Source organism: Panthera pardus, unplaced genomic scaffold (assembly GCF_024362965.1).
Source record: "Panthera pardus isolate Hobbes unplaced genomic scaffold, ASM2436296v1 HiC_scaffold_20, whole genome shotgun sequence".
Lineage (NCBI taxonomy): Eukaryota > Metazoa > Chordata > Mammalia > Carnivora > Felidae > Panthera > Panthera pardus.
Genome location: NW_026526766.1, coordinates 67721179 through 67747225, shown reverse-complemented (window position 1 = coordinate 67747225; position 26047 = coordinate 67721179). Strand labels below are relative to the sequence as shown.

Sequence of the window (26047 nt, the reverse complement as noted above, 5' to 3'; positions counted from 1 at the left end):
ATTCATTTAGCTTCAACTCAATGGTCAAAAATATTATTTCGTAAAGTGATCAAATATTCTTCTGGATTTCTCGGCTTTATATAAATGGTTTGTTTGTTCATAACATAATAGCTGTTAACATAAAATTTAACAAATTAAATAAAATTTAATCAAATGCATTAATTTATTAAAATACAATTTAACAAAAATTTAAGAAAACATTTATATAAAGCTAACAAAGGTTGCTTGTTATGACTAACCAACAACATGGTTATTGTCGTTTACGATAGGTATTTGCAGATACACAGATCATTGGATCTCGTATTTCCAGAGCTCTGGGGTCGTTAGGGGAGATTACTACAGCACGTACTACAAATGAGTTAGCCCCCAAAGAAAAGAGCAAATGCCCAAGGGCATTTCCATCTGTTGTCAACAGAGTGGCTGGAAGACAACAGGGTTCTGCAGTAAGGAAAAAAAAAATCAAATCTACATTTACTGCTTTAAACTGTTTAATGACTATCTACAGGACACAACTAAATTTCATTTTACATTTATAGGACATCTACTCTAGGAAGAAAATGGCCTTGTGCCAGATGTTTAGAAAATAAAGATGAGCAGGACAAAAAGCCTGTCCCTAATGAGCTCCTTTTCTGGTAATATCATGGAGTTGGTGGCATGGACCACACATGTCCCCAAGAGAGGTAGGCCACAGCACCAGAGGACTCTGGAGGAGGGAGAGCTGCCCCATCAGGGACACCATGAAAAGCTTCATAAAAGTGAAGGAATTTGCCCACAATGCTGAAGGACAAGCCAGGTGGGGACATGTGGGAACAGAGGCTGGGAGGGGTGGCTGGGGACAGGCATGGACAATGTTGAGGGTGGGAATTTTTTTTTAAACAGGCTATGTAGAGCTGTTAAAGATTTTGGAGTAGGAGAATAAAGCACATGATTGAGTGCATGGTGTAGGTGAATGGAGTTTACAAGGGGAGGGGGACGGGATGGCTTGGGTAGGAGAGGGAGCGGGAAGGAGGGGTGAGAGGAAGTAAGGAGGCAGGAGACAACAGGACTTTCTGGACAGCTTAGTGGCTGATGGATCATGGGCCAAGAAGACCTGAAGACACAGATGGGTCCGGCTGGCTACAATGAGCCCTGGCACAGGGGCAAGTCTGGGTAGAAGGTAAAGGGTTCCCTTTCAGAATTTTTGAGATGAAGGCTGTGTGAGACCCTGGGGAGGAGAGAATAAGAAGCAGATGGAAAAGAGGGTCTGGAACTGAACCTGAAAGGTTAGGGCGGGAGGTGGGGGATTTTGGCCGCATCATTTAAAAAGTGAGTTGATTCCCTGTGTGTGTGAAGGGGGGGCAGCGAGGACCAGACCAGGAGGACCGAGGACCAGACCAAGGTCTGTGTGTTGGCAGCTGGAGGAAAAGAGGTGAAAACACAGTAAAAACAAGGTACTACCAGCGCGGCCAGAGGAGAGCCTGAAACAGACAGCAGGTCCCAAACCACGGGAGGAGAATTTCCCCGGGAGGAAGGTCAGCAGTTTTAAATGCCACGGACAAAAAAAGAAGGATGAGGCAGGAGCAAGAGGCCATGGACTTGTTTGTCTGGAGTCGTCGTCAACCTATGTCATTACCATGGTAGGGGCCAGAGTCACAAAGGCCAGGCATTCCGGACGGGAGAGGGAAGAGAAGGTAGCAGGTGTGAACAAGGAAGGACAGACTCTTTCCCAGAGAAAACGTCACTGGAGTTAGCCAACGTGAGGTCCCTGACGAGAGAGTGGTTTTAGTGAAATGCTGAAGGTAGAACGTGGATTCCATAAATTAAAGAATAATGTGGCGAGTAAGTATTGAGAATATTGAGAATACTGGTTGAGAATTGAGAATTCTCAATTGAGAATTTTGAGAATATTGGTTCTTCCAAGAGATTTGGAGGCTAAGACTGCAATTGCAGGATCAAATTGCAGAAGGTCATACCCAAGAATGATTTTCATATTTCAAACAAGGAGCACTTTCCTGGGGCTCCAAAAGCTCCCCCTTTCAGACTCTCCAAGGGGAAAGTAATACATCTAAGAATTGAGGTTTAGGGAAATGGCGTGACATAGCCAACAGAGCTCTGGAATCAGACGGACATACATCCCCGACCCCAGTCTGCCAGGTGGCGACCATGATCTTCCTTAGGCCTTTTTTCCTCCTTCCGAAAACAGGAGGGAGCTGGTGATAAAAGTTCCTGTCTCGTGGGATTGTCATATGGACGAAATGAAATGAGATGTTTGTAAAGTACTCAATCAATAGACATGCAGTAAATTATTGTTATCATTAATTAAAGCTATGTACTGATTAGGGCCGGTAATAGTGATGTCTGACACTGGGACTTATCAGTGCATTTCACCAGCCCATTAGAGCATCAAGCGCTAAGGACTTTCTTGTGTGGATGGATTCGATTAAGCCCCAAAGTTCAAATAAATTTAGATCAACAGGACTCCAGATTAAACACCACGTTCCAAACACTGAGTTATTTTAGACTCCTAAAGAAGCAGCTCCTGATGTAAAGAAATTTCATTCAGTTTCTAAGGCTAGACATGATTTTTTTTTTTTTTTTCCTGTTTTACTTTTAAAAAATCCTCATTTATCTCTGGGTGAGGACACACGATTATAAATTGACAAGAAATCTACTTCTATTTTACTACCTTAATAATACCTAGTATTCTTACAGCAACTTAAAATATGAAAGCATTTCCATATGTTGTCTCATTTGATCCTTGAAATAACCCCACAAAGGAGGCATCATCATTATTTTACACACGAGAAACAGGCTCAAAGAAGGTAAATGGTTTACCTTAGCACACTCAGCAGAGATGGAAATGGATAGGACCTTCGCCAAAGGCTGCACAGGTGGGTGTCTCATGGCCCACAGTGTGGGTGGGTTTCTGGATTGGGACCTATAGCGGCTCTCAAGCCAGACCTCAAACTGAGGGGCCCAACATCCCAGGGCAAACTGTTATTAAAGAGGGTCTATACACAGAAATGGTTTCCAAAAGATCAATTGCCCCTAATTTTCAGAAGCTCAAGTTGCTTTGCTCAGTTAAAATGAACCCAGTGATGGGGCGCCTGGGTGGCTCAGTTGGGTGAGCATCAAACTTTGGCTCAGGTCATGATCTCACAGTTTGTGGGTTCAAGCCCCCTGTTGGGCTCTGTGCTGACAGCGTGGGACCTGGAGTCTGCTTCTGATTCTGTCTCTCCCTCTCTCTCTGCCCCTCCCCCACTTGCAGTCTGCCTCCTCCTCTCTCAAAAATAAAGAAACACTAAAAAAAAAAATTATTTTTGTTTTAAACTTTTTTATTACATTTATTTATTTTTGAGAGACAGAGTGAGACAAAGTGAGAGTGGGGGAGGGGCAGAGAGAGGGAGGGAGACACAGAACCCGAAGCAGGCTCCAGGCTCCGAGCTGTCAGCACAGAGCCCGACCTGGGGCTCGAACCCACAAACTGTGAGATCATGACCTGAGCCGAAGTCAGATGCCTAAGTGACTGAACCACCCAGGCGCCGCCCCCCCCCCCCCCAATTTTTTTTTAAATCAACCCAGCGAGGGGCACCTGGGTGCCAGTCGGTTAAGCGTCCGACTTCGGCTCAGGTCATGATCTCGCGGTCCGTGAGTTTGAGCCCCGCGTCGGGCTCTGTGCTGACAGTTTGGAGCCTGGAGCCTACTTCGGGTTCTGTGTCTCCCTCTCTCTCTGCCCTTTTCCCCACTCGCGCCCTGTCTCTCTGTCTCTCAAAAATAAACATTAAAAAGTTTTTTAAATGAAGCCAGTGATACAGAGAAGAGTCCCGCCCAATGCCAGTACTGCAGCACATCTCCTAAATTCCACTGAAAATAATCGGTTACGAGCTGGGAAAGAGGTTCTGTGGAACATCTGGATGTTTCCTGAGTGTGAGTGCCTGAGGGAAGCCATGGCCACCAGAATCCCCGGGCAGAACTTGGGACAGGCTTGACGTGTCATCAAATGTCGCTGACCCGTCGGTATTGTTAACCCTCATGGCCCTTCCAGACACCAGAAGCCCAGAGGCTCAAGAGCTGCTCCCCCTGGTCTCCCAAGAAGGGTCTGGTCCCGTGTCCCTTAGCACTTCTCAACTTTATATGGCTTTATGTGGCCAGCTCAAGTAGAGTCACCTCCTTTTATTGGGATTCTGATGATTAGCATGAAAACCACCAATTTGCATGGTAGGGTAGTTTTCAAAACTTCTTTCTCGTACATGGTTTTTTCTTTTGCCTTCTCTCAATTTAGAAAATGGCCAATAATTGGATGTTGTTATGTAAGTGATGAAATCACTGTATTCTACTCGTGAAACCAAAATTGCTTTGTATGTTAACTAACTAGGATTTAAATTTAAAAACAGAAAATGGTCAATAAATACGTAAATAAATAAAATCTTAATTAAGCCTGCCCTTGACCTGCACAGAGCTATCGGACCTCCATCCCATAGTTCTGAAACTCGTTGCTGCTATGACAACACAGAACAGGTGAACATCTATGTTCTTAACATTCTTCCCTAGGCATAACTGTGATCTGGATAATATCCCAGAAAATTAGAAGAGGGAGAAATATAGTGAAAAGTACTATAAAGCTTTTTGTTACGCTACAGGGATAGAGGCGCATAAAAATAATGTCATAGAAAAAGTAAAAGGAGAAAAAAATTAATCCATCTTTTACACTGAATTTAATGTTTTAAAGAGTTAGGTTATCCAGTATTCCACCATGTAGGTAACATAACAAAAATGCAAAAATATACTGTGATGTACTAGCAAACATGATCCTCTTTTATTATTAACATAACAGTATGTAGGACTTACCACTCTCACCGTGTCAGTCGGGAATTTTACTGATACTTCACTGCCTTTGATTTAGTTATCACAATGGTCTCTTCTAATGGACACGTTGGTGGCGTTATTCTTGGTGCGTGCAAGGTAGAAGTGCATTTCTTCATCTTCCCCTCTCTGTATTCCTAATTAAGAACTTCCCCGTGGGCAAAATTTTAGACAACCGAAAAACAGAGTAACAGTAAAATCACAATGCACAAGTATAATCATTTGTGACTGCCATGGCTATTACCCACATAGCTGCTCCCGCCATTTGTCCACTATTAGCTTTGGGGCAGGCAAGACAGACTGAAGCTATTTGCAACTTCCAGCACAGTGGTTGTGACTCCATTCTGGTCTCTTTTACTCAAGAGAAACACTTGGAATACTTACAGGTAAATTGGCGTTGTCAAGGGATAAGTCTGAATAAGCTCAAATTTATTCTTGAAAATAAATCAGATTTGTGGTTAACAAAGATAACCTTGAAAACACATCGGAAAAGCCTAGGATTGGAGCCGGGAAGAATGGCTAACATCAGAGGAAGTGGAGTGAGTGCTCTTCAGGGTTGGGGTCTGACAAACTGGACACCAGAGAAGGACAAGGGAGTTCGAGACACAGGATGCTGAAGAAAGCCCCCCTGAAATGGCTAACTTCCAGGGCCTGGGTTGGGTAGAGAGGTCAGAGAGAACTAAGCGTTTGAGATGCTGGAGGTGAAGCACTGTGTAATGGTAAATTCAGCCACAGGGGAATGGTGGTTGAAGCTTAATCACCAAGGAGGTAAGTCTCCCTACCTGAAGAGATCAACTATTTGTTGGGTCATTATCATCAAGTCTTAGTATACTGGAATTCCAGAGCGCGATGGTCATGGCTGGAGTAAAAAGGGAAGCTGTGAACCTGGCCCAGAGTTCACTGAGGAAGGAAAAAGAACATTCCGGAAGGTAAGGAGAGAGAAATAAGCAGAGAGCAGGCGTTCGAAAAGGGACCATTAAATGAAAGAAACACATACTCTCACGAGGTGGCAGAGAGTAAGGTATATGTTCACTCTTCTTGGCCACTTAGAGGAAAGAGATTAGTCACTTTGGTTGAATAAAGTTGAAAGGGATATGGCGCTGTCAGTAGGGAGAAGGCCAAAGTTAGTGAACTGGCAGAGACAGGTTGACCAAGGAAATGTGCAGCAGTGTAGGACAGCATAGCATGGTATGCATGCAGCCCGATTCCACTGGCTTTTTCCAAACATGATGTGGCACAGCTGAGCTCAGTCACTAAAATTCCCAGGCTTTTCCACATATAGACTATTGTTCTGTCGGTTTCCCTCGTGTGTGGTTCCTTCTGCGGCCCTAATTCAAACCAACAAATATTTATTGAATGGCCTGCCAAACTGCCAGGGCTCTGAAACAGTCCTTGACCTCAGAGAGCACACAGTTTAGCTGGGGAGACAGATGCGATAAGCGACAATTATAAGAATATTTGGCAAGTCTAGTACTGGAAGTGAATACGAGGGTCAGAAGCTACCCGGCATATTTTATATTTATCACCTAGCAAAATCTCATTATAGCTCATACTCAGAACAGTCTAGACAGTCTGCAATCTTGATTTTGTCATTTAACTTATGGACAACTTGCCAATATTTCAAATGTTTTAAGCCTTAGGCAGTAGGGAAAAAAAAAAAAAAAACTTAAGAAATTTCTTAGGCAATGGACCAGCCTTAAAATTAACACAATTAGTGGATTTTTGACTGACAAAACCACAAAGGTCTTATCTAATTCTGAGAATCCCAACCTAAACACATCCCCCCCCATACATAATGGAAACATTTATAAGTACACAATATTTATTTTACGAAGGGGAATCATTTTTGTTTGTTTTGAGATACAGACCTTCGTATTTTAAAATATCAAGAGTCAAGCAATGATAGAACTTATCAAGTGAGAGGAAAAACATGAAAAAAAATGGTTTGTATATTATGGTCCCTATGTTTATATGCATAGAACCTATGTTTATATGCATAGAACAAACACTAGAGGACTCTACGGCAAACTGTTAATAGAGATTAATTCAGGTACTGAAACGAAAAGGCTGGCATTAAGGCTAGTATTTTATGTTATGTATTGCCATGAAGCTATTCCTTAATTGTGAGTAGGTGTTACTTTTGTAATCAAAACGAATAATCTATGCAGGCATTTTTTTTAAACTATACTTTTTCAATGTTTATTTTTGAAAGTGAGGGAGGGAGGGGGGAGAGGGAGGGAGAGAGAGAGACAGAGACAGAGAATGAATGAGTGGGGGAGGGGCAGAGAGCAAGGGGCACAGAGGATCCGAAGCAGGCTCTGTGCTGACAGCAGAGAACTTGATACGGGGCTCCAACTAATGAACCATGAGATCATGACCTAGGCCGAAGTCAGATGCTTAACCGACTAAGCCACCCAGCTGCCTCAATCTACGGTAGGCATCTGAAAAGAGGAGAACTAATATTCATGAGTATTTCTTTTTTTTTTTAAGTGTAATTTTTTTAAAAATGTTTATTTATTTTTGAGACAGAGAGAGACAGAGCATGAACAGGGGAGGTCAGAGAGAGAAAGAGACATAGAATCCAAAGCAGGCTCCAGGCTCTGAGCTGTCAGCACAGAGCCCAACGCGGGGCTCAAACTCACGGACCATGAGATCATGGCCTGACCCGAAGTCGGATGCTTAACCAACTGAGCCACCCAGGCACCCCTATTCATGAGTATTTCTAATCCACATTCATTCTCAAAGACTACAGATGCTAGCTGATTGTCCCTCTAGTTCAAAAGTACTCTCCTGCTTCCAAAGGAGCCAGAGCCCTTGCTGCTGTTGCTACTGGTCTTCCCTGTTCAGCCTGCATCTTTATTTATTTATTTATTTTTAATTTTTTTTCATGTTTATTTTTGACAGAGAGAGAGAGACAGAGCATGAGCGGGGGAGGGGCAGAGAGAGAGGGAGACACAGAATCCGAAGCAGGCTCCAGGCTCTGAGCTGTCAGCACAGAGCCCGACGCAGGGCTTGAACTCACAGACCGTGAGATCATGACCTGAGCCGAAGTCGGTCACTCAACCGACTGAGCCACCCAGGCACCCCCAGCCTGCATCTTTAATTTAAAGACCTCTTCCTAGTACTAAGTACCACTGTAGTCTGGCTCTACCTCCCCTCACCTCACCAACTGCCTTCTCAGGAACATACACCCTCCATTCTAGCCAGCCTGGTCTCTTTGTGTCCTAGGATCCCTCCTTCTGTAGGTTTCCTCACTTCTGATACTCTTCCCACCTTGAATGGACTGCCTCCTACCTGGGTAAAACTCATGTATCCTTCAAGGCCCAGCCTGAGCCCTACCTCTTCCAAGAAGCCCTCCATGACCTTTCCATTTCTTCTCTCCATGGCTAGAACTATTGAAATCCAAATGTACCATTTCCAACTTCATTCTATTCTGCGCTTCTAACTGAATGCTATCTGTATATCCAACAATTTAAGCTCTAAATATCAGTCAATAATAAAAACTTGCCTCTAGTTTCTTTTGGAAGATTTCAGGGTCTCCAAACATAGAAGAGGCGGTTGGATCTTAGCCACTCTGGATCATGTATGGATGTGCATTTCTGCTACAAGACTCCCATGAGATGACACAAAGATTAAGGGCATAAGTGTTTTAGGACTCTTGGACTCACCATTTTGCTCCTCTGTGTATTAGTTTCCTTTGCTATAAAATGAGACTAATAATTTGTACCTCTGATTCATCAGGCACATTAAATCAGATGACAAATTTGAGGCAATCAGCAGCATTTAAAGAATAAAAATCATGATTAATTTTATCACTTAGAAACTAAACAAGAGATATGTAGAACCCTTTATCGCAAAACCAGAATGAATGACTTTCAAACTGGTCAAGGAGGAAAAAATAGCCAGCGATGCTTAAAAGCAAAGGACTAGATTAAGGGGTTCTTTAGAAGGCCCTGATGCTGGACTAGCTATCACTGTCGCCTTGGTGGAGGGCTCACAGCGCATGAAAATAAAAGATGACATAAGGAGAGTGGCTTGCATGAGTCATCTAAGAATATTCTGTGTCCCTGAGGAAGCTGAAGAACCTAACCCTTGAATGACATCTCGAAGAGCAGTATACTGGTAAATAAAACCTTAGCTGGGCCCTGTACTCAAGTTCATGACTCTGAAACTGCTTGCAAAGTAAAAAGCCCCTATGACAGGAAGTTATCCCTTCCTGGGCACAGACTACAAGGGACTGAATCCAGCAAAAAGCAAGCAGACCCTCCTACCTGAACCTCTCATGTCACTTTGGCCATTACTTACCTCGCCATTTTTATTTAACCATCACCACTGGGATTTTTTCCACAGGAATAGTCTTTAGGATGATGAACGAGTCAAGAAAATGTGTGTATCATCTGCACATGCTTTCCTGGGCTGTACCATCAAAACTCATACAATTTATTTTTAAAAATAACTAATAGTTGTTTCTAAAAGATTATTTCTAGCATCTTCTTCCCATCTCTACACAGGGAAAAAAAAACATTCTTTTTCACATACTCATCTTGCTCAGGACATACCTTCTGCTGGATCCAGCAAGACTGTCCTAGGATCTCTACCTCTGAATCATGGCTCATTCTTGCTGGTTCCCCCAAATCCAATACCCTTCCCTTCTGCTTGAGTAAAATCCTCTAGTGCAGAACAATATTTGAAAGACAGGAGAAGGCCTATAGAATCACAAGTCTCAAGAAGAGTTTGAAGGATTTTATATCAAATATAATTGGGCTAAAATATCTAGCTCCAGTTCCAGGGAAAGAAAAATTGACGCAGGCAATGAGAAGACCAGGAAAATTCTTTCTTTCCAAAAAAGACCAAGGTGAGTGGTGTTAGAGGATTTGATCAACGGCAGAATATATTTTCTGCCAAAGAATAAAGCAGATTTCTTCTTTCTTTTAGTTACTTCCCACAATGTAGGTTCTAGGAGACTTAAGGTAATATCTAAGCCAACCACCAAAAGATGCAAAAATCAGATGTGGAATTATGCAGCAAACTCCAGCGTTGCTAGGAACTACCTCCGAATGAGTTCAGTAGTATATGCTTACATTTCTGATGAACAAATGTTTTTCTTGGCATGAGAAGAGGGAGATGGGTTAGTTGACTAAGTTCCCAGGACACAGAAAGCTTACACTTGAAATGTTCTCTAATCCTTGGCACATGAAACTGTGGCTAATTCAAAAAGTCACAGAAATCTCAGGCAGGTGGGTTCTCTGGGAAGGGTCTTTCACATGATACTCGACTTCGGGGTGGTGGTGATTCTGGAGGTTTCGAATTTGCCACTGACACCAAGTTCTAACAGCTTCACGTCCAAAGATTGCTGGGCGTGTAACAGAAGATACAGAATCATCTGTACCACTGCACCACTGGAGCTGCAAACCTCTAAATCTTTCTAGTAGAAATGCCATTCTTCATAAGAAGCATTAAAATAAACTCTAGATCATGTTTTAATGTAGAAAGTCTGATGTCAAAAAGGGAAGGTTAGTATTCTCTGGTCAGGTAATTTTGTGACCAGCAGAACCTATTAAAAATTATGGTCAAGACATTAAAATTATGCCTTGTATCCCAGGTGCTAGAAATGGTGTAAATCTTTATGCTTCAGAATTATTCACTCTAGAGTCTCCATTTCATTATTGTCATTTTTAAAGAAACCACTCTTCTTTCTTTCACCCCAAGAGAAATCTGATTGCAATTGGAACCTGTGTGGAAGGTCTGATGCCCTAGCAACTAATTGGATCCTCTTAAAGGTTGAATTTTATGTCTGACCTATTTAGAAATCTGAAAAGCTTCTCTTTGAAAAGCAGGCATCTCAGATCTTAATTTTTAAGTGTCAAGTATTGCCACAGTCAAGGTTAAATGAGTTGATAGCTTGGCGCTAGACTCAACATAATTCTTAGAGAAGATTTTCCTTTAAGCTTAAATGGAATTCACGGGCTAATATTTAAAAAATTCCATCTAATGCCCTACCTTTCACATATGAAATAAAGAATATATTTAGGTCAAGTTATGTTTTAGGTGGCATCTAGGACTATTCCACGTTAAATATAAAGGTTATAATGACATTTATTAAAGACTGGATTAATTTCATGGGTATTGCTGTAATCCCCACTCTCCTCCCCCAGTTACCTAGGGCAGAGGTCAGCGACGCACTGCCCAGAAGCCAAATCTGGGCCTTCCCTGTTTTTGTACATAAAGTTTTATTGGAACACATCCAAGTCCATTTACTTACACAGTGTTTATGGTTATATGGCTCACAAAGCTGGAAATATTTTCTATCTGGCCTTTTCCAGAAAAAGTTTGCCCATCCCTGGCTTATCTATAAATTACCCAGTATAAGTCTCCTAAAAAGCATCTCTTCTAACCAATACGTTGTGTTAAAATCCTGGCGGGTAAAATTTGGGGGTAGAAGAGGTTACTGACCCAGGAGTTCTGTTGGTCAGTTTCATTCTACAGCTTCTCTGGATTTGGATTTCACTGCAACTAAACACGATTTTGTTTTGCTTTGTTTTTTGTTTTTTTCAAAGATACGGAGAACAAGCCAGCCGCCTCCAGGGTCAACGACTGTGTACATTTGGCTCTGCTACCAGGTGACCACACTAATAACGTCACACCTCTCCAGCTCTCCTGCACTTCCCGTGTCCTTCTGAGAGTTAGAAAGGCTTATACCGTGTTTCAACCTTCGGTTTCCCACCTCTAGAGAAGGTGTGGTTATACAGGGAACAATGACCTGTTTAAAACACTTCATCAAGGTAGATCTTTTCCTCTCACAGAATATATCAGAAAAATCTCTGTTAAAGCAGTCTCTGAGGGTTCATCTTTACGAGATTTGCCTCTTGAACTTTACTCTTAAATGGGAATGAAATAAATGTACCCCCCTACAATTTGGTTCTGTGGGGTTACTTAGACATAAGGGACTCAATATAAATTAACTGAATTGAAAATTGTGATGTCTCCAAGAAACCGCTGGTCATTCAAAAGAAGTATTCAGTATGTACTTATACCTAACTGTCCCCATTAGAAACCAGGGGACAGAACCAACAGCATACCCATGAGTGCAACAGAGCACTGAGGAAATCATCAATAGAAGAGTTACCAGAGTAGGGGCGCCTGGGTGGCTCAGTCGGTTGAGTGCCCAACTTGGGCTCAGGTCATGATCTCGTGGTTCACGAGTTAGAGCCCCACGTCGGGCTCTGTGCTGACAGCTCAGAGCCTGGAGCCTGCTTCCGATTCTGTGTCTCCGTCTCTCTCTGCCCCTCCCCTGCTTGTGTTCGCTCTCTCTCTCTCTCTCTCTCAAAAATAAACATTAAAAAAACATTAAAAAATGTTTATAATTTAAAAAAAAAGAATAGAAAAGCCAACTGAAAAGTTCTAACAGAAAATCTTCTACTAACAGAAAAAAAAAAAATCACAAAGCTCCTTACAACATTTTTCTGCTAATTCCTAACAGCATATAGACTTCCCCCATTGGGCAGACTGTATCGAGACCCACACTGTAAAGAGAAAAAGGTAGCATGACCAAAAGTTCATGGTGTTTTCCCTAGGTTGACTGAAGAACTATGTTATTCTCATTCACCTTATTTATCTTGTACCTGGTCTTAGTGTCTTAATTTTTGTTTTAAACACATCACAGTGGCTATTCCTAAAGTTGGCAGTTCCACACAGCGTATCTGGGTAGACAGAAGAAACAAAATAATCTGTTCTTTCGGGAAAATTCAAGGGAGGAGAACAAGGAAATGTCACCACTGGCCTGACTTACAAAGCATATAGCTCAACTTTAAATGACATGGCCGCTGCCCATGTATCGTGCAGCTTCTGAGACCCAAACAAATCTCCTAACTAAACTCTGCTATGCTAGTTTCTTTGTGATTTTATAGAGGTGCGTATCTATGTATTTTTCTGTACTGAATGCAGAGACTTGGAAAAAGCGTGATAAAACCAGTCCTATATTTTATAAGGCAGAAGGAACCCAGTAAACACATACACAGAATGCACTTCCTTTTGTTGACAACCTTATGATTTCCCCTTAATGCATTGTTTAGAATAGCAATTATGTGTCATTTCCCATTATCCTACACACAGAACCACCGTTGCTTTTCCTTCCAACAACTGATCGCAGAGAATGCAGAAAGGATTCTTGTGCTGGTGAAACATGTCAAGACTGACAGCCCAGAGCCCAAGAGCCCTGTTTATGTACAGAACCGGTGTGTGGCCAGGCAGCTGGGTGAAGCCTCCCCTCCACCTTCTCTCGGATCCCCTCCCTCCCTCCCTCCCTCCGGGCTGGGAGGGAAAGCAGCTTTGGAAGAACCTTCTTTTCTCAGCCTGTCTCCTCTTGCCAGAGAAGACTGGCTCGCTCTCAAGACTGCAAGCATTTGACCACTGCAAATAACAGTGAGCATGTCAACTAGTTTTATTCACATCCCTCGCTAGGGAATCGGAAAGCCAAGGACACACTGGTGATTTCCCTGGTTTTATGGATCTCTACTCCCCCCAGGCCTGCAACACATTTTCGGTGCCTGTGTTCACAATGTCCTGGCATCTGCAGTGTGGGAAACCCGAACTGAGAGCCAACAGCCCCACAGCTTCTCCCTATTAAAATGTGCAATTGGATTTCACATGCGTGTTTCAAACACCATTCAAGGCATGATTTACAGGCTACTGTCTAGCCCCACAGCTGTTTTTTCATGCCCCAGACTTAGTCGTTTCTAGGAATCCACCACTCAGCCCCCTAGCAAATAGTCACCCCAGTCTCGAACCTCTTTGGTCATTCCTGGCCATCCAAAACTAGGCAAGACCCACGGCAACGGTTCAAGACAATATTTATTAAACGAATAAACTATTACTCTTTCCATGGAGTTACTCGCTCATGAGAATAGCCCATTTGATGTCTTCTTTCTGTTTACCCGCCTTCTAATCGAGCTTTTTTTTTTTTTTAAATCAAATTAAACTAATCATCGCTGACCCATTGATAAAGGTTATTTATATACATTAAAAATGGTGTAGGTCCAATGACTTCTGTGTGGGCCTCACTACGAGAGCTGCCACCAAGGGCTTTCACGGTCGCTGTGTTCTTTCTACAGAAGGGAAAAGAAAACACTTTTATATATTGCAAATTATCTTCCTGTGCTCGAATAAAGACAGACTCTCTGTGTTCAGCAGAAAGTTAATATCCTACCATCATGTTTCTGCAACCACCCACCTCGAGGTCCTGACCTCATCTCCCAAGAATCTGAAATCACTCCCCAAAAAGGTTAGACCTCAGGCTTAGGGTTATGGTTGGTTCAAAACCATGCTGACAGTCTCCTCTATATGTTTGGTCTTAAGCTGTCAGAGGACCAGAATCATTCTGTGTTCATTTATGCTTCTTCCGTGCCCAGTGCAGCTTCTTGGCAGAGTAAGGTCTCGGGTACAGTGAGGGATCTGTGGGATTCCCTTGCCCTGTGACTGAGGCCCACCTTTCAAGGGAGGAGGACAAAGGGGAAAAAAAGGCGTGCCATTGAGACAAAGGTCCCAGGAAAAGCCCTTGCTGGAAATGGGGTGTGGACGGATCAATTTCACCCAAATGGCTCTGCAGGTATAGCATCCATTTCATATGAACACACTTAATTAAAAACCATGTTAATAAATATCCTACAATTTACGTCCAATGATATTTTGCCCTTTGTTGTGGCGTACCAATCTCTTCCGATGAAGAGAATCTCAAGGTCCTATTTCACATGTGCTCCCTGCCTCATCCCCCGCCCCCCACCCCCAGTTCTGAGACTCCAAGTTTTCCAAGAAAACAACAACAATATGCACCAGACTTCCTCCTATACTTTAAACTAATACACAGCAATTGAGAAGATTCACTTTATTATAAGCCACAGTCATAATAACAAAGCCTATCCTTGTTAAACCAAAGTCCTTTAAGACAGGAATACCGGTAAGGAGCACTTGTGTTTAACACAGCATTTGATGACTGAAAAGGCGAGGCCACCAAGTTCCCTAACTCAATAAAGGCAGCTCTAGTCTCGGAACTCCCCTTCCCTTCTCCTTCCACAACTGTCTTTCTGCAGACCTGACGAAGGAAGATTATTCGTTGACTCTTGATAAGCTGATAATCAGACCACGTTGACATGGTGGGCTGTCAGATCTGCAGGTTACCTGAAGAGACTATCTTTTTAAACCTTTAGATAACTCCAAATTCATACTTGTTAGAAATGGCCCCAAAGGCCAAAAGTGCAATGAAAGGATGAAAATCACAGCAATGAAATGACCATTTATTAAATGCCCACCATGTGTCAGATGTGCTGGGCGTTTAATGCGTGTGCCTTTTCTCCTAAATCTCTCAAGATAATCAGTGGAGGGAGTATCGTTATCCGATTCTATGTGCATGCAGAAGACTGCCCGGGAAAACACAACTGGCATTGAGAGAAGTCAGACTCAAAGCCAAGCCTTTGTTGCAAAGAGCCCATGAACTTTCCTTCCAGTCCCACTAAGCTCCTCCCAAGAATGAAACAGTAGACCTTGGGAACAGTTCGTTCCCAGACTGGGAGGAACTCGAGCTGGTAGTAGATGTCTGGTTACTGGAGGTGCTGCAAAGGGGATTCGAGCACGAGAGGCAGGGAAGGAGCAGCTCTCAGGTCTTCCACATCCCTGAGAATCTGCATACTTCCTGCTGTCCTAAGCACCTGATTCCGCAGTCACCTGAGGTAAAGCCGAACGACCAAAACGCCTCTGTTTTTCTTGGTCTGGTCAAAACAATAAACCAGCCTTTTGCTCCACCCACACCCTACAGCTTTGGGTACGCGGCCAGTGAGGAGAGTCCTCCATGGCTTCCTGTATTTCTTCTGAAGCTCCAAGCCTGGGCAGTTAGACCCTCCTCCCAAATGCTACTTCCTCAACATCCTCTGGCTCTAAGAAATCACATTACCCCCAAATTATCCTGTGACGGAATCAGACATACTTGCCCCATCCACTCCCCCTTCCCTCTCCTCCTCTGTGTCCTGTAGAGCGGAGAGGGGCACCCAGACATACTTCATGGGTTTTGTTTTTGTTTTGCTCTTTGAAACAAGACGGGACATAAGTAAGTAACTAAGTAAACAACGAAATAAGTCTGCCTGGCGTCCTATCCACTTTCTTGCTTGCAACCACACGGAAGACTCCAACGCTAGTCCATCCACACAGCCAACACTCGCGTGAGTCTAGACTGACATTTCTGCCGTGGCACCAGACACTCACCGAGGGCACTTCACCTTCCCACTCCAATTTCTCTATGGTTTCAACCTTTCCACATTTCTTCCTTCACTTGAACCGTCAGGTTTTTGTATACGATTTTCCTCTAGAAAGAATGACTGGCAATTGATCCCAGCCCTCCTCAACCTTAGGTGGTTAGCTGGGGCTTGGGAGCCCAACATTACCATTAGAGTCTTCTACTTCTTCGGCAGGGGTGGCTTTCTGGGAGGAGTGGTGAGCGTGTGAGGAGAGCAGACTGACAATCCGTGGCCTGGGGAGGGTCAGGGCTTTTCCGTGGACCTTGAGGGAGTGTTCCTTCAACTGGCTGATTGTCATGGTGGAAAACGAGCACCAAGAACACTTGTAGGCATGTTCACCTGGAAGACGATGGCGGGAAGGGGCAGAACACGAAAAAGAGGGAAGGGTATAAGGTGGGGTGGAAAACAAAATGACATAGTTAAGTCACGCGAAAGAAGAGAGAAGTATCCCTGCAACTTCATGGTCTAAGAAGCCCTCACGGACCAACTACCTGCCCCTTCCCACAAACACAACACTCCTCTGGGATTGAAACTCTTCAATGAGCTCTGTGATCAAGTGACCTGGTCCCTCTTCATTTCGTGCTCTACTTACAGGGATGAGCCTATGAAATGATTCCCCAACAGGGAGTGAAACCAAATGCCCATGATCCCTCCTTCAGAAAGGTGTCCCAGTCTCTCGTTCTCCCTCTCTCCACTTGAAAGGACCATGTTGGCTTTCATTCCAGGGCGCTTTTTATCATCTGCAGAATATAATATGCTTAATTCTTACTCCAAGAGCCTATCAGGGGCTTTCCAAGAACAAGGTAACTAAGCACAAACTCTATTGTGCTATTTTCATTCTTTACATCTTTGCTGACTATACACCTCCTCAATTCCACACATCCTAGTTTTTTAGGGTTTTTTTTTGTTTGTTTTTGTACCAGTTCATAAACCTCAGCATAAAACTCCATGTCCCTACCTGATCAATAGTGCAGAAATGAGTAAAAATAAGTCATTTCTTTTTTTCTTTAAGTTTTATTTATTTATTTTGAGGAGAGGAGAGGGGAGAGAGAGAGAGAGAGAGAGAGAGAGAGAGAGAGAGAGAGAGACCAAGAGAGCATGCATGCATGGGGGAAGGGCAGAGAGAAAGGAGAGGGAGAGAATCCCAAGCAGGCTCCACACTGTCAGTGCGGCACCCAACACAGGGCTTGATCTCATGAACCATGAGATCATTACCTGAACCAAAATTAAGGGTTAGATGCATAACTGACTGAGCCACCCAGGCACCTGAAGTCATTTCTTTAAAAGAGAGAAAGATAGTTGTATATGTATAAACGTGTGTGTGTGTATCTCCAATATTCTTCTATAAACAGGACATTTCAGTAAAAGTAGGCATTTTTAATTATTTTTATACCACTGAACTATGGCACAGATTACTACGATCCAACGAGACAATGATTTACCTTTGCCCCAAGTCAGCTTTTAAATTAACCACATTTTAAAAAGCCAGGCTGTGAAACGGGCATGCTTATGTTGTTGGACAAACACTGGTTACATCGACTCAGAAAGCAATTTTGTTTTCTTATGACAATAGGCTTAGAATGCTCACGTTTGCAGCTACATAGCTGCACTTCTCAGAGTTCCTATTAAGAAAATTTCTTTAATTTTCTTTAATGTTTATTTTTGAGAGACAGAGAGAGACAGAGTGCAAGAAGGGAAGAGGCAGAGAGAGGGAGGGAGACGCAGAATCTGAAGCAGGCTCCAGGCTCTGAGCTGTCGGCACAGGGCCTGACACGGGGCCCGAACTCACAAACCGTGAGATCGTGACCTGAGCTGAAATCGGATACTTAACCGACTGAGCCACCCAGGTGGCCCTAGAAAATACCCTTTAATACATAGGGATTTCCAGGAGTATGGAAACAATTAAGTAAACACCAACACAGCTTCTTGATGAATGATCATTCATTAAAATAAATTCTTGAAGAATTTATAAATATTTTAAAGGGTGGAATATATAAGAATTTATAATATAAAAAGCAGCAAAAAAATAAAAATAAAATCCTGACACTCAGAAAAACAAATAAAAAGGCACAATATATTGTAGATTAAGTTATAATCACAACTGTTAAAAAATCATTATAGAGGTTGAAAGGAAATGTTATCAAATGTTAACAACAGTGGTCTTCAGATAATAAGATTATGGGTGACTGGCTATTTCTTTCATTTCCAAAATTTCTCTAATGAGCATGAGTTTTTCCACATTCATTTTTAAGGTGAAGTTTTAAAACCGGAGGAGAGGAAAGAGAAGGAAGAGGAGGGAAAAAAAGGAGCAGAAAAGACCTCTAGCAATGAAAGTCTTGCAGGCCAGTGGAAACGACCTGTGGACAGATGAGAAGGGAAACCCCTGCCCCTGCTTGTACTGAGCTCAGGAGGTTGCTTCCCGGCCACCTTGAAAATCACTAAGTGGTTTCCCACGTGAAGTGAGCACAGCATCTCCAATTCTGCCTTAAGCCTCTGCTTTACCGCTGATGACTCCCAGAGCATGTACGGCCAAGAAAGCCTTGAAGAGAACTACGGAGAACCTTGAGTGACGCAACGAGCTATAGCCCAAGGCAGAGGAGAAGTTCACAGTCAGATGACCCAAACAAGAACATCAGTCACTTGTCGCCCCAGCTGTTATCCAGGAGTCAGGATAATGGCGGCTTGTGAACAATGGTGTTTATTACTATGATAAATACGAATATATATAATATCAATTACAAAATAATATACACATGTAGATGTTCATATATATTAATGACTGTATTATAACACTATTGCCTTCCTTAGTCCATTTAAAAAATTTTTAATGCAAGCCTGCCACATGAACCTGGTTGGGTAGTTGCAAGTAGGATATCATAAAAAGAGAATTCAAACCCAGATTATCCGATCAGACTATAGGATTTCCACCCTTTAAAATAAAACAATCCATCCAGAATAGACAAGAGGAGTCAAGAGTTCTGGAAAATGTGTTTGGCTTTCTCTAAGTCAAGCCACTCTCAGTGGCTAAAAGCCATGCCATGGGCACCAAGGTTCCAAGGTGTGCAGAGAAACAAATTACACTGCGTCCCCACCCCACTTCCCGCTTTCTGAAGGCTTCCTTCTCGCCAACCAGTGAGTACAGAAGGCCAGTCTGCTTGGTCAGCTCAGTGCCCTGGAGTCAGCAGGCAGCCTCTGGCACTCTTTTCAAGTCCTTCCCACAGGCCAAATCATTTACCCAACTCCCACTGCTTAAAGTGCTTTTGACAAGGAGACCTATGAGAAAAACTCCCCAGGATGGTGTCCCAACTGAATAATTTACAATATACACACATTAGGAAGTAGTGGTTTGAACCCTGAAGCTTCTTACTCCATAGCCTTTAGGAGAATTTTCCTGAAAATATAAAAATACTAACAGACGAACCGAAGTCCATATAGCCAGTCTCCCCATCCCATCCGCAGCCCAGTGGGGCGTAGGGCAGCTGGATGGCCTCAGTGGCTTTACTCCATTAAGCCAGACCAACAGGACCCAACACCAGGAAAGGTGGTCCAAACCTGAGAGGGCCACGGGGTGCTGTGGAGCTGGGCTTCTGCGAGTGACTGACGACACCACAGAGAGGCCCCCAGACCCCACTCCACTGCCTTTCCTGCAGGACACCTCTTTCCTCTCTTGGCTGAGCTCTGATTTGCTACCTGTGGGCATCCTCCATCACATGCAAAAAAGAGAGAACAGCAGCATCTTGTCAGTGATAAGGATGTAGGTTTTTGTTCTGGAGTCAAATTATTAGTGAATGATCTATATGGCCTTGAATAGGTCACTTAATTTTGAGTCTCTGTATCCTCATATGACACGAAGGGTGATAACACCACCTACCCTTTAGGACTGTCATCAGGATTAAATAGTATGATGAATATAGCATGCTTAGTGCAGAGGCTGGCAGGTGAGGGATGCCCGTGAGGCAAGCGCAATGAGATGGAACAACAGAGTTACAGAGACCAACAAAGTTCCTGGACACTCATGACCCACAGTCATTTCTTATCTGATGTACAGCAACATATCAATGGGCATCTCGTGAGAAATCTCACATGTCTTGAGTACTTTGTCCCTCTGAACTTCCTCAAGATTATACTTTTATTTTAGTTGGGAATTATCTTTAGTGGATGTAACAATTCATGCATTTCCATTAGAAGGGCTGGGTGATTTAGAAATTCCTCTAAAAACCAAAACCTGTTAATAGCATTAATCAACTATGACATGGGTGACGTGGGCTTGGTAGCATTTTGGTTTTGGGTGATTCTATAAGTTTTCTTTGTGTTTCTTCATTAGATTAAAATAGAAATGAGCACGCAACCACGTCAAGAAAACCTTCTCATGTGTGGGACAGGAGACTGAATTTCACTCAGGGAAGACCACTGGATTTCCAATTCAGAGAACCTGTGCATCAGGGAGCCTAACTCACCAGCATGAGCTTTGAGTATATGTGTTTTCAGCCGGCTGTTATAGGAGGACTTGAAGGAGCAGAGTTTGCATCGGAATGGTTTATGGTGTCCGTGGTGGGTTTGCATGTGGCGATCCAAACTTGATGTGGCAGAGAAACAGAAGAGAAAGAAAAATGACAGGATTATCAATTACATGTATTTTCTCACTGCCCTTTTCTAGCAATCCCATTTCTAAGGTGTTCAAAGTCATTTTGTTACTTTCCAAGGGCAATGCTTACCCAAAACAACAACAAAAATGGCAAGAGTGGCCGCACCTGTTCCAAAGGGAGGGGAGGCTAAGGGAAGGAAGAGATCAAGAGCCTTTTTGGATTGAGAGACCTGGCAGTGCAAACAGGCCATAGTAAACCCTCATTTTCCCTTCTCTAGAAGCATGTAGAATTGGAAGAGGGCATCCGAAGACAAAAGGTAAAATATGGAGAATTCAAGTTTTCTGCCAAGTCAGTGAGGAGTACCTATCAAATAGTCCTTTAACTTATTTCCAAAAAAAAAAGGAGTTAGAGAAAGTTTGCATTTAAAAAGGACTTTCTTTTTAAACCTCAGTCCTACATCCGTGGGGAACACTCAAGAGGGGAAGGGAAGTGTCAAAGTACTTGAGCTACTTGCAACGGACTGTCATGTTTCCAACGCCTTTGTAAATATGGAGGCAAAGTGCAGGTGTGTTTGAAGAAAGTCATGTGATCCAAAGGCCCAGTCATCCCTTCTGATAAACAAAACCATGTTCACTGTACCTCAGTCTTCCAGAGCAACTTATAAAGAAGTTATTTAATTATAGTGAACTCCCAGTATTTCATAATGATTGCTAAAAAAATAATAAATCTACCAAATGAGGTGTGGGAAGAAGTTCTAATTTGTACCAGTGCCCCAGAGAACTAGGTTCCCTTCTAAATGACTCACATGGGATCGGTGCTGCTTACCATTTAAACACATAATGTTCTCCTGAGCTCCAGAGCAGCACTTTCAATTGCCTCCGGACCTCTCCCTCTGGGTGTCCTTCAGCTTCCTTAAACTCAACTAGCCCTAAACAAAGCCATCGGTTTTTCTCCTCCAAAACTAACGCTCTTCCTCATTTCCTTGCTTCTATAGAGGACACGACCGTTCTCAGTCAACCAGACTGAACCCCTAGGTGCCCTCTGTACTTTACTTTGTCTCTCATCCCTCACTCCCTGCATGAAGGCAATTTGTCCAAGTCATGAAGATCCGACTTCCTTTAACCATTCCCAAAGTCCCATCCGAACTTCTTGGATCAGCTACTATGACTGCCTTCTAATTGCTCTCTCCCGTCTTTTTTTCAACTCAAGAGCATGAGCTATGGAGTCAGGCCGGTTGGGATCAAACCCCAGCTAAGGCTTATAAACCGTGTGGCCTTGGCAAGTTACATAAACCTCCTCACTTTTCTTACCCACAAAATGGAGACGGTCATGGGACGACACCTCGCTAGGCTGATTTAAGAATAAAGTGAGATAATACCTGAAGGCACTTAGCATGCTGCCTGACACACAGGAAGGCTCAGTAAATGTTAGCAATTATGACTTACTCCTTTCAGAGACTTCCTTTTGCCAGTACCATAAATGACAAAGTATTATTTCCACATTCGAAGACTCCAAATATGGTCTCTACTCAAGTATTCAAACTTTATCTTCCATTACTCTTTTACCTAGAACTTACACATTAGTGACATTGGACCGCCAGCTGGGCCCCCACGAGCCTCACACTCTGCTCCACAGCCTTATGCTCTCATCCCTTCCTCCAGGTTGCACATCCCTTCTGAACTCTTCAAGTCCTGTCTTCCTACTTTAAGACTCGACTCAAATGCTCCCTACTCCGTAAAACCTTCCCGATTCTTCCACAGTGGGTGGATCACTTCCCTTCTTTGAAGCTTCATAGCATTTTATTACTGTATTTTTGAAAGATATGGGCCTTATTTTGCTGAGTCATTTGTGAGCTCGCTGGCTTGATTTATAACGCAACTAGACCCTAAATTCCCTTAGCGCACTGACCATGGTCTCTTCATCTTTTGTATTCCCCTTTATATCCACCCTCCCAGCGCCCCCAGCACATTGCTTAGCACAGGGCGTATCCGTGTATGCGCTACGATTTGTTGAGATTCTACGGGGTGTCAGAAAGCAGGCTAGATGCTGCTGAATAAATACTTCTTGAACTCGTGAGAAGTACATAGTGGCTCTGATGACACAGATGAACCATGAGGCTCCGTAGAATAAAGAGCCTGTAACCCCTCCTCCCTCTGTAAAAGCATCGCCTCCTCCTCCCTTTCAACAACTAACTGCACTTTATCTTTTTGAGAAGCAAACAGCCCAACATTTATTTTAATTATCGTAAAAATAAACAGCAGGTCAGTCTCGCAATCGGTCACCGCCATCCAAGACGGTGGGACACATTGTTGCACGTGTACCTCTCTTACACAGTTCAAAGACAAAGGCAACAAACGGTGGCTGCTTCTCAGAACCATCGCTTTTCCCATCACCCCCGAAAGCCTTACACAACACCCCAAATCTACAATTCCAAAGCTGTGATGGGCCTCGGGCAGCTCCTTCTCCTCCTCACTGGCCCTGTCCTTCAAGCATCCCTTTGGCATCAGTAACTTCTTTACTTTTCAAGATCTTTTTCAAGATCAAGCAATGATCCTTTGGTCACATGGGTCGACAGTCCTAATTTTACCTCCTTAGGCCACTCAGTTTCCCAAATGGAACTTTATTTCCTCAACTGATGATTAGTTTCTGGGTGAATGTCTGACAGATACACCAGGACATTTGTCTACTTTCTGGTCTTCCCTCTTGTAAATCATGGCAGTGCCTCCAAAATACTCATTTAAAAAACGCCTGTATTTGCCAGGCGTAGTTAATGTTAGGTAACCTCCTACTCTCAGTCCCATTTGACAGACGAGGTGACTGAGGCTCAAGGGAACGTAACCAACGACACAGCAGGCACAAACCTTGAGCGGGGCTTTCTGACTCCTCCAAGCCTCTCCTGCTCTAGCTTAGCCGAGCACTAGCTGACCGCTACGGCATCTCCTCCCCGTCACCCGCTTGCGACCACTCGATAGCACTTACTTGTGCCTGAAAGCGGAAACAAAGGAGCAATACTGGCAGCTGTACTTGTCCTCGCGGGTAAACATGGCCAGGGCCAGATGGCTCCTCTCATGAGAACGCAGCCCCTGCATGGACATCAGGACTCTGTCACATTGACTACAATGGTATCCCCCCGGCCGGGTTTCATCCTCCAACATTCCATCAAGCAAGCAGTGTTCACCATCCACCCGGTCCACCAGGGCGCCAGTGGCATCTTTGGCTGCTTCCAATCCATCCAGGAACAAGTGGGAGGGGTCTTCGGCCTCCTGCTAAGAGAACCACACACACACACATGCCCCACCAACAAAATAAATATCCAGCATCATCGTCTCCAGCTCTCCTCCTCTCCCTTCATTCTCCCAAACTCCTCAGGACTTCCTGGTAAAGCTTCCTCCCCTGCCTCTCCAGCTCCCCCTAGAGGGAGGGCAAACCCGACTGCCACTCTTCATGCAGTGCTGGTGATCTGAGGACACGGCTGCTACTGCCTGGGAAGCATGAGAGAGGGGCTCTCCCAACTGTGGAGACAGTTCACTCACTTATCTCCCATCTTAAAAAGAACACACTGCAATCCCACTCGAACCGACAGAAGGCAGGGTTAGGGTGATGGCTCAGAGAAAAGAAAGGAAGGAAGAAAGGAGGGGGAAAAAAGCAGAGCAGTCTGGGCATCTAGGAGCCGTGGGCCCCCCCTTAGAAGTGAAGGAAAGGGCAGGATCCTGCCCCTCGCCATCCGTGCTCACCCCCACCCTGCGGAGGGTGACTTCAGCCACTGACTGAAGGCTGCTGTCTGATCCACCGAAAAAATTAAGGAGCAGCCTGGTTCGAAGTCACTCATGTTTGGAGGTGACTCCGTGGGTTACTGATTACACACGAAGAGCTGCTCTGTCTCCCTCGAGTGAGTCCAGGAAACAAGCCTGGAACACACCGAGGTGGCGTGGAAGAAGCGGACCGCCGTCGCCCCTGGGCGCCACCGTTCTGCGGACAGCCAGCGGGCTTCAGTCTTCAGTGAAGAAAAGCAGAGACTTTATACGTCCATGCTACGTGGGCAAAATAGGACACAAGATCAAGAAGGGCAGATTTCACGTATCTAGAGAGAAAGAGCAGAGTCCTGAACTCACTAACTTCTCTGCTCAAAAATACGCGCTTCGCCACGTCCCGGAAGGCAGGGGTGGCGGCATGGCTCCCGAAACGGGGGCTGCTATTTAGGATTACGACGTTCAAAACGGGCGGCCTGGTGAAGGTCAGGGGGAGCAGGGGAGGCACTGGTCAGCGACAAACCGGGAAAGGGAACGAAGGAGACAAATCGGGTCAAGGGGTTCTCGGGGCCTGCTGTGACTGGGGGGGCTTTTGGTTTTAGACTTCACGTTTCTTACACTCCTCAGAGGACCCAGGGTAAGAAGTAAAGGATTCTCCTGGGCTCTCTGCACCGTCAGCCAGATGAGAACAGTTAAGAAGTCACGCAGTGGGAGGAGCAGAAGATGATGGGAACAGGACCCACTTGATTCCTTTCAAGAGCTCGGGCAACTCGGAAGAGCAAACACCTAATGGCACTAAATGCAGAACAGAAGGGCGACCCAAAGCCTCCTGCACCGAGAGGCCCGGATCTTCCGTTTCCACCAAACTATCCGCGTGGAAGGGAACCAGATCGAAACGCGACCAGGTCGAGACACGTAAGATGAAGAAGGTCCAACCTGCAAAAGAATCAAAACAAGCCAGACCGATCCAAGCACAGCTCAGGAATGCCCACATTCTGGGCCGCCCTTTCCTGAGCTGCTTTGAGCAACGGGGTTAATAAGTAACTCGAATGGCTCACACACAAGAGCGCTCATCCAGACCCCCCCGCCCCAGTTCTCACCTTCACGGCGGCGGACACGGCCGGGACACTGCCGTACTGGACGTGTTTCCGGAGATGATTGCAGATGGCTCGGAGCGTCGGGTGCACTTCCACACAGAATTTACACTTGTAGCCCACCACCTTCCTCTCCTTGATCTTTGGCACCTCTTCTAAGTGACCAAAAGGCTGGTAAAATACAGTGGTAGCCATCAGTACTCCGAGCCCTCCCTCAAATGCCGGCATTTATTCTCGTAGCGTACTAGCAGATTTTATTTCAAAGCGGATTAGCAGGTTAAAAACCAAGGGAGAAATATGTGAGTATTTTTACATAACGAATTCGTCAGAGTCGTGGCACACTGCCTACTATGCAAAGTCTCCGGAACCCAAATATGTTACAGCTTGTGAGTAGAGAAGATTTCTGTGGAGAAGCCTCATCGTCACTGCCACCAGGTTATCTGCTTTTGAGACCAATTTCAACTACGCAGGTGAGACGTTGCACAGCTGCGCCA

General features: G+C 44.3%; 1 protein-coding gene and 1 long non-coding RNA gene across 8 annotated transcripts in view; one reads left to right on the top strand and one right to left on the bottom strand.

The window, feature by feature from the left end:
- Positions 1 to 26047, bottom strand: part of ZNF462 (zinc finger protein 462) — a 139753-nt gene that overhangs the window by 48437 nt on the left and 65269 nt on the right. For all 6 annotated transcript variants that reach the window (XR_008424295.1, XR_008424294.1, XM_053908155.1 and 3 more), the window contains 4 exons: positions 25560 to 25724; positions 23690 to 23793; positions 20582 to 20700; positions 16272 to 16463 (listed from right to left, as the gene is read on the bottom strand). Coding sequence is in view for 4 of the 6 variants with exons in the window: in XM_053908155.1 (XP_053764130.1) it covers positions 16272 to 16463; positions 20582 to 20700; positions 23690 to 23793; positions 25560 to 25724 (580 nt within the window). In the remaining 2 variants the exon portion in view is untranslated. The remainder of the gene's footprint in view (positions 1 to 16271; positions 16464 to 20581; positions 20701 to 23689; positions 23794 to 25559; positions 25725 to 26047) is intronic.
- On the top strand, positions 1523 to 16105 carry LOC109270024 (uncharacterized). Of its 2 annotated transcripts, XR_008424297.1 has the most exons (4): positions 1523 to 1818; positions 2692 to 2870; positions 11400 to 11462; positions 15205 to 16105. It is a non-coding gene; the product is annotated as an uncharacterized LOC109270024 (long non-coding RNA). The 2 variants fall into 2 exon arrangements; XR_002081385.2 differs by lacking the exon at positions 15205 to 16105 and having other exon boundaries at positions 11400 to 11838.